Source organism: Pinus tabuliformis, chromosome 2_2 (assembly GCF_031772625.1).
Source record: "Pinus tabuliformis cultivar Carrire ecotype Pingquan chromosome 2_2, CPIR1, whole genome shotgun sequence".
NCBI lineage: Eukaryota > Viridiplantae > Streptophyta > Pinopsida > Pinales > Pinaceae > Pinus > Pinus tabuliformis.
The window spans coordinates 703,854,603-703,863,553 of record NC_142300.1 but is presented as its reverse complement, the minus strand read 5'-3'; the positions used below and the strand labels follow the sequence as shown (position 1 = coordinate 703,863,553).

Genomic DNA, 8,951 nt, shown 5'->3' with positions numbered 1-8,951 from the left:
CGTGAGAAGTAAAAAATGCCAATGAAAGTTATGCATTTACCCCTATATCATCATACCAAAGGAAATTATCAATTGAAAGTGTGAAAGATAAACCAACATGGTATTAAGATAACGAATCATTTTATGATATGTCCAAAGAGACGATATTCAACCAGTCATTATATAGATAAACCAGGTCAGTTTCAGAATAAAGATAACCATCAAAGGTTTTACAAGTCATAATGGTATTAATATTACTGTTTTTCCTTTATCTTGGGTACAAATTCCCAATCCAAAATGATGGTTTTGATAGGAAAGCATGGGAGAGAAAAATGGCTGCTTGATTAAAATTGAACGATAATTGTGCGGTTATTGGAACAACAATTATTGATCAAAAGAAAAAGAAATCACAACAATTCGTTTTACTGAACATCAGCTGTTCAATTGACTGAACAACAGTTGTTCAATTGATTGAACAACAATTATAAATACGCTAAAAAGAAATCATGGCTGTTCGTTGTACCAAACAACAACTTTTCAATTGACTGAACAACCACTGTTCAATTGATTGAACAAAAATTATTGACACACTAAAAATAAATCAGAGTTGCTTGTTCTACCGAACAACAACTGTTCAATTGACTGAACAACAGTCATTCAATTGATTGAACAACAATTATAAACACACCAAAAAGAAATCAGAGCTATCTGTTCTGCTGAACAACAGTTGTTCATTTGACAGAATAACAAATACGCATTTGCCAATGGAACAACAACTACAACTTTGAAGGAAGCAACGCTCGAAACACAAAAACATAAGGAAAAACAGAAAAGAAACAACACTTTATTTAAAAATAGTAAATAAATAAATAAATTAAGTTACAACATATATGATGTTTCCTAAGGGAACATCAATTTGTTTCCAGGAACAACAATCTGTCAATGGAAAAAAAAATGATCTCTTGGAAAAATGCTTTGGTAGCAGTGACATGAATCTTCAAATGGAAATCAATTCTCCATTGCTTCTGTTATGAATCCATTAGGTAATGAATTCGATGAAATGACCTTGCTTCATTAACATTTCTGTCAAGAATCGCTCGTTCATAAATTGACCTCTTTTATTGATCGGAAATGGTGCACTAAAGGCTTCTTGTCAACTTACAAGAACCTCTCCCACTCCAAAGCTTATTAAACCCCAAGATCTATGCTTATGATTGACAATTTGCGGAATTAAAAGTGGTTGAAAGAGGTGTATGCTTATGTTTGTTTTTATACTGTTTATGTGCTTCATGTTCTTTTCTTATGCTAATATTTAAATACATGTAAGAGTAAATAATGCAGCAAATAAGCAAACACAAAAGACAACAACGTAATATGGAGTTCACCCTGATATCTTGGGCTACGTCTCCTTGAGCTCTAATCAACTTGATTAGGCTCTTTGGGATTATGGTAATGCTTCTTTTACAAGTTCCACACTCAACTCCATAGGTTTACAACTGTAGCTATGGGCTTATAATACCATCTCGCATTTAAAGAGATCATGATGAGGGTCGAGGAGATGCCTTGGGAATTTGATCAGAGGTTGAAGTGTCAGATCAAAGAGGCTAACATGCACATCATAGATAGCCATCATCGTGAATGGTTTATAGCATCGCTTTTGCCCCACTTGAGAATTTCTCTGTCACAACAGAAGATAGAAACACATGCATAAGCCTTGGAGATCATGATGAGGCTACATGCATCACTTATTTAGAATACGAACCTGAGAGTACACCAGATCCACTAATAGTTAGAGAGATTACACTTATAAATATAGGGTTTGAAGAAAGACAAAGAGATTAAACTAGAAGCATGTGTAGAAGTTTGGTGTTTGAGGTGCAAGGGCCATAGGCATGATAAGGATCAATGTCCCATGTACGCGAATTATATTACATGCGGGGGTCCAATTCCACTGAAACTAGAAGCCCTAAGAGGGCCGAGCATGGGGGCTACGATGTGGTGTGCCATTTTTCAAGTTACTGGGCAACATGCGATGAACAATTGACATTTAATTCAAAAGTTCATTCAGACACCCCAGAAGTTGTTCTGTAGTTTCTGCAAATCTGTCGGCCACGATGAGCACCACTATCGAAGCTATGAGTTGATGATGGAAAGAACCCCTACGTACCGTATGCAAGTAGAAATTCGACCTCCAAATCAAGGCACTAGAGGAGCACGTGGAGGTTATCAGGGTCGAGGACGGGGCTGAGGAGGAGGAGGACCTAGTAGAGGTCACGGTCAAATTATCTGCTACAACTGCGGACAACTGGGGCACTATACGCAAGAGTGCCAGAATCCTTCATGTCGATCTATCAATATTATAGATAGTTTGACCATACTATAGAAGAGTTCCTAGTGCTAATAGATAAAATGCAAGAGAAGAAAACGTAGCCTCAGCATCCTATGCAAAATTTACAGATGATGAGGGCTAAGCCCCGTGAGGAAGATCAAAGCATTAATATTGTGCTAAGAAGTGGAATGACAACTGGCACTGGTAAAGGTAAACAACCTAAAGAAGAGGGATGGGTCCGTAAAGTGCCAAAGAAAGAAGTCAACTTTGATTTAGATTGTGCTAAGGAAACATTTATGGAAGCGAAGAAGAGCTTCGCTGAGGCCTCCACATCAGAAAGCCAGGGAAAGATACAAGAACTCAACGCGCTTGCAGATGTTGATCCTTCTATACTCACTACGTTTTTGGAGACCTGCATGAAGCTATTATGTGATAGTAAGGCTGTGGAGGACATGCAGGAACTAATAAATAAATACGCGAGTAAAGAGAAGGGCCTTGATAGACACCGCGTGGTCAGAAAGATTGGTAAACACAATGAACGCATAGGACGAGATATGCAACTAACCGTGCAGATAGGTGATTATGAAATGGATCAGGTCATCTCGGATCTGGGGTCTAATGTAAATATTTTACTGAAATAGACATGTGAAAGGATGGGGAGGCCTATGCTATAGTGGTCTCCGATTCAACTCAGAATGGTGAACCGGCTTTAAATCATCCCCATGGGACGATTATATGGAGTAACAGTTGAGATTGAAGGTGCGAGTGCGATGTAGACTTTGAAGTTATATAAATTGTCGATGACAGTAATCCCTACCCCGCGCTCTTGGGAATTGACTGGGCTATTGATATGAATGGGGTCATCAATTTAAAGAAGAGGACAATCTCATTTGAAAGGAAGTCGCTTCGAGTTATAGTGCCATTGGACCCTATAGAAGGGGGACACTATATTGAACTAGTCCATGATTATGAAGAAAGTGATGATGAACTGGATCAAATTTACAAGATAACAGCGAGAGATTAGGACTGGATCAATCCAATGGGGGATGGACGGATTGCATGGGACCAAGAGAGTTCCTCCACCTCTGATTCAGGCGAGGAATTAGAGCATTGGCAGAATCACTTACATGAAGTCTCTACATTGCGATGAAATATGATGACAAAGTCATTGCGCTATGTTTCATCGGAGGTAAGAAAATTACCCTATTATGATGGTTTAACTGACATAGATATGTTTTTGGATGAATTTGAGCATGAGGTCCCTGAGGATCACCGCTTCCAAGCATTAGAGTTGGCATTACGCACTACGCCTACACGATGGTGGGGTACGCCTAAGGATAGTTTTGTTGAATGGTGATATTATAGAATAATGATGAAGCTATAGTTTGGACATGCTAATACCAGAATGACTGAGAAGTATAATGGGAAGGATGATCCACATGATCACCTAGCGAAGTGGACTAAAGTGTGGGGAACATAACCACAGCCAGAATGGGTACACATATTTTGTCATACCTTGGACACAATTCCCAAGAATTGGTATCTTGAAATAGAGCTCTGCCATGGCATCGCTGAATGGGATGTATTGAAGGAAGGGTTCTTATTGACTTTCAGTTTTGAGGACGAGGTTGCAAGCATCGATGAAGCACTGCAAGAAATTAAAGCGGTTATCTTCAGAATGCCGAAGGATCCTATCGGTGTGACCAAAATAGACTAGAGCACCCAGCTGCACCACGCATTAGAATGCTATAATGTGACCACTGAATAGGGAGACGAAGATCCAAGGAAAATCATTATTCTAAAAGCAGAAGGGCATCATGAAGTCGAAGGCCCACAAATAGAAAAAACAGGACATCTCCGCACCTTTGAAAACAAACTAAATAAACATTGGCATTGAGGAAGAACCGAAGTTCACGAAAAATGGAGATTACTGGGACGATGCTACAGTAGATAAAGTTGTTCAATTACTCCGAGAATACCAGGATCTCTTTCCACCTAATTTATTAGATCTAAAGGGAATAATCAATGATTTGGGCATTATGGTTTGATAAATAAACATGATGTTGCAAACGGTTGGGGAGGGACTGAGATGAGCGCTAGGGTTCGCGATAGCAGACAAGGGTGACAGGGTCACGGATTGGTTTTGACCGTGGGCTAAGCGCGCAGACCTGCTAGGGCAGAGTATATCAGTTTGCTGGAACGGGTTGGGTTAGGTAAAAAAAACCAGTGAGGGAGAACCTAACCTTGTGATATCGCCCTGAACGAAATGGGAGAGTCAAGGGGGGGGGGGGGGAGAGATCCCCTCCTTCAAAAACGTGGTAATGGGGGAGACAAGTACGGGAGGAGAGCAGCATACGGAACGGGAAAATCAAATCCCAGTAATGGGCAACTTATGGCAGAAACGAATGAGAGGAAAATGCTTACCGAGGGCTCAGAAACAGCCTAGGTATGTTGTTCCCCATAATAAATTGGAGGAATACAACTGCTATATGAGGGACCATGCTCTAATCTGCCGATTTGTTGGGTATTGGCCTTCTGAGCGAGAACTCTACAGATGGATTGATCAGCGCTGGAGACCTAAGGGGCAGGTAGATCTTAAACTTGGTGCTCAAGGTTTCTTCACAGCAATATTTTCGAATTTGGAGGACAAGAACAGAATTTTTGAAGAGGGTCCCTATTTCTTGAACAATGCGGGTCTATTCATGAAGTATTGGGAGGAGAGGTATAATCCTGAAAAGGAGAAAATGCTTGATGCACCAGTCTGGGTCAGGTTATTTGGGCTTCCTGATGAGTTCTGGGATCCGGAAATCTTGGAAGGAATAGGCAACTCGATTGGCAGCTTTGTCAAAATTGCAGAGGCTACGAAAAGAGGTAAGTATAATGCTTATGCGAGAATCTGCGTTTACATAAACCTGGCTGATCCCCTCCCAGAAAATGTTGAGGTAGAGTACCGTGACGAAATCTGGAAACAGCCAATTGATTACGAACATATCCCTTTCCGATGCCGAATCTGTCACGAGTATGGCCATTTATATCGGCAATGTCCTCTTAATAAAGAGGAAGAGAGCAGGAAAAGTCAAGCGAATCAACAGAGAACCACCGGGAGAGCGGAGGATCCAGAGAGAGGATTTCAACAGGTAGTCAGGAAAAGAAGACCAAATAAAGAAGGACCAAAGACTCAATCTCAAAAGCAACCCAGTCAAGCAAGAAATCAAAACAAATATCAAGTATTGCAGAGCGAAGATGAAGAATATGAAGTAAATCTGGAAGATGATGCGGATCCAGAAAATATCCCAATGGAAATCTCAGGAGAGGAGAAAGGGAAAGGAACAACTAACAAAGGAAAAACAGAGGAAGAGGCAACAGAAACAGAATCAGTGGCTCAGATGGAAGTGGAAAACCAACCTGAAACTGAAGCAGAAGAAGAGAAAATCATGAGAAGGCTGATCCAGGAGTGGAAGCATTTAGACAGCAGATTCATACCTGAAGATCAAAGGCAGCTATATAAGGAAGTATTCCAGAAATACAAAGAGAAAAAAGGAGAACCCCTGGATGCACCAGCAATGTTAGAGAGTGAGCAAGGGACGGAAGATAAAGGAACAGGCACCTCGGGCAAAAATAGCAGAAAAAGAGGCCGGAAACCAATGAGTGAAACGATCCAGACGGTGGGAGAGATATTGATAAACTCAGGTAAGGTGATACCTCTGTTGGAGGTATTCTTCCCCTCATATAAAAAGTTTTAAATGATAGTTGTCAGTTGGAATATTAGGGGTTTGAATAGTAGAGGTAAACAAAGGTATATGAAGGATACGCTGAAAAAAGAAAAACCTAGTATTCTGATCTTACAGGAAACAAAGATTTTGATTCAACAACTTGAAGAAATCATAGAAAAAAGTAGATTACCATACCAAGTGATGGGGCAAGATGCAATAGGCTTTGCAGGAGGACTCGCAATCCTGTGGAACCCAAATGACATTACTATAGATAACTGGGTGAGTATGAGTGGAATCCTTTCTGGGCTGGGAAGGGTTGTGGGAACCAAACACCAGGTGGTTATTTCAGGAGTTTATGGCCCTCCGACCCCTGGGAATAAGGAACAGTTCATCAACGGTGTTAAATCGGTCTGTAATCTTTATCCTGAAGCTGCTTGGATTATTGGTGGAGATTTCAACCTGATCAGATCCTTGGAAGAGAAAAAAGGAGGGATAAGGAGGAGGGATCACTATATGGACAGATTTAATGAGATGATAGAAGAGCTCCGGTTAGTGGATATCCAGACCATTAACGAGATATACACTTGGAACAATAGAAGGGGAGGAAAAAACCAAATTGCTTCCAGATTAGATAGATTTTTAGTGTCTGAAGCCATAATGAATAAAGATGTTTTTGTGGAGGCCAAGATCATTCCATCTCTGGGATCTGACCACTGGCCGATTCGATTAGAGATTGACATCAAAAAGATCCAGGGGAAAAGGCCTTTCCGATTTGAAGCCTTCTGGTTAAGGGACCCAGAGTTCATCAGGAAAGTTGAGAATTGGTGGAAGCAAAGTACTAGTCAGGGCAGATGCAGAATGCAAACGTTCCAGTTAAAATTGAGAGAGCTGAAAGGCAAAATCAAGAAATGGAACAAGGAGGAATTTGGCAACATTTTGGAGGATAAACAGAATCTGGAAGGGGAAATGGCTGATCTCCAACAGAAGATAATTATGGAAGGAAGAACGGAGGAAAGCATTCTCAAGGAAGGGGTAATCCTCGGCAGATTGGAAGAGAGGAGGAAGCAAGAGGAGATCCTCTGGCGCCAAAAATCTAGGATAAAATGGCTAAGGGAGGGAGAACGAAACACTAAATTCTTCCACCAGGCCATGGTCAAGCACAGGTAGGGAAACAGAATCCTATCAACTAAGGACAGAAATGGGGAAAGAGTGGTTGAACAGAATGAAATAGAACAAGTTTTGACAGATCACCATAAGGAAATTTTAACTGAACCTCCAGTTGACAGGACGAGAGCCATACAAGAGATATGCTCTGCTATCCCTAGACTGGTCACTGAGGATCAAAATAAAGCGCTCATGAGGGCCGTGACCTTAGCGGAGCTGGAAGAAGTTGTGAAGGCAATGAAGAAAGGGACAGCCCCTGGACCGGACGGCTTCACTGTGGACTTTTACCAGGCTGGTTAGCACTTCTTGGGACAAGAAATTCTGGATCTTGTTGAGGAATCAAGAATAAATCAAAAGGTATGGCCAGCTCTTAACTCTACCTTTTATGCTCTTATTCTGAAGGGAGACAACCTGGAGGAGGCTAATGGCTTTAGACCTATAGCTCTTTGTAATGTCATTTACAAAATAATCACGTCCTTGATTGCTAAAAGATTAAAACCTCTCTTAGACAACTTAATCTCGGCTGAACAAACGGGTTTCGTTGAAGGCAGGCAGATCCTTGATGGTCTGGTTGTAACTCAGGAGGTGATCCATTCCTTGAAAGCTAAAAAGCAAAAAGGTATGATGATAAAATTAGATTTATCCAAAGCATATGATCGACTAAATTGGAAATACCTTGTTGCAGTCCTGGAAAGATTTGGTTTTCACCAAAGATGGATCGCTTGGATCTACAATCTGATATCCACTCCTCATTTCTCTATCCTGGTTAATGGAAGTCCTTCAAAAACTTTCAACGCCTCCAGAGGGATTCGTCAAGGTGATCCCTTGTCCCCTTTTTTATTTATCCTAGCTGCTGAAGGACTAGGGAGATTCATCAAACAAGAAAGAGCAGCAAATAGAATTAAAGGATTGCAAATTTGGGGAAATAACTTGCCCCTGACCCATCAACAATTTGTTGATGATATTATGCTGTTTGGGGAACCAACGGTAAGAGAAGTCCAAAATCTAAGGAGGATCCTTGATCTATTTTCAGCTGCCTCGGGGTTAGAAATCAACAAAGATAAATCCTGCATCTTCATCTTCAACACAATAGAACAGGTCAGATCCCATCTAATCAGAATTCTTGGATTCAAAAGGGGGGAATTACCCACCAAATACCTGGGCAATATCCTTGACTTCACTTCTAAAAAGTTGAAAAACTGGCAGGGAGTGCTGGACAAGCTTAATAACAAGATTGCCAATTGGACGTTCAGAGTTCTGAATATTGCAGGAAGAGTTATTCTTGCTAAGTCGGTTCTTCAGGCTATCCCTATCTATCCTTTATCGATTATGGCTGCCCTTGCTGGGGTTTGTGCAAAAATCAGAGAAATTATCCGAAAATTCATATGGAGTGGAGCTGATCAAAAGAAAAAATGGGCTTTGGTCTCATGGAATCAACTAACCGAAAGAAAAGAACAAGGAGGGTTGGGATTAAGGGACCCAGAAATTCTAAACAAGGTCCTGGGAGCCAAGCTATGGTGGAGATGGCTTAGTGGAGGAAGTGATCTATGGAAAACTATTTGGAGGACCAAATATAGAATGCCCAACTCACCGGTTGATATCATAAGACTACAAGAAATTCCCCGAGGCTCCACTATTTGGGAATTAGCCTCTCAAAACAGAGATCTGATTCACAAGCACACTTTCTGGGAAATCAGAGGAGGGACAGAGGCAAACTTCTGGGAAGATAGCTGGCAACAACGAGAAAGGCTGAACAGCATTCAAAT

General features: G+C 41.0%; 1 protein-coding gene across 1 annotated transcript; it reads left to right on the top strand.

Annotated features, from left to right (window-relative positions):
• The first annotated feature begins 6,222 nt into the window (after positions 1-6,222).
• LOC149194616 (uncharacterized) lies at positions 6,223-7,188 on the top strand. The gene has a single exon (XM_089407728.1). The coding sequence runs from the start codon at positions 6,223-6,225 to the stop codon at positions 7,186-7,188; it is 966 nt and encodes a 321-aa protein (XP_089263854.1).
• Positions 7,189-8,951: the final 1,763 nt, after the last annotated feature.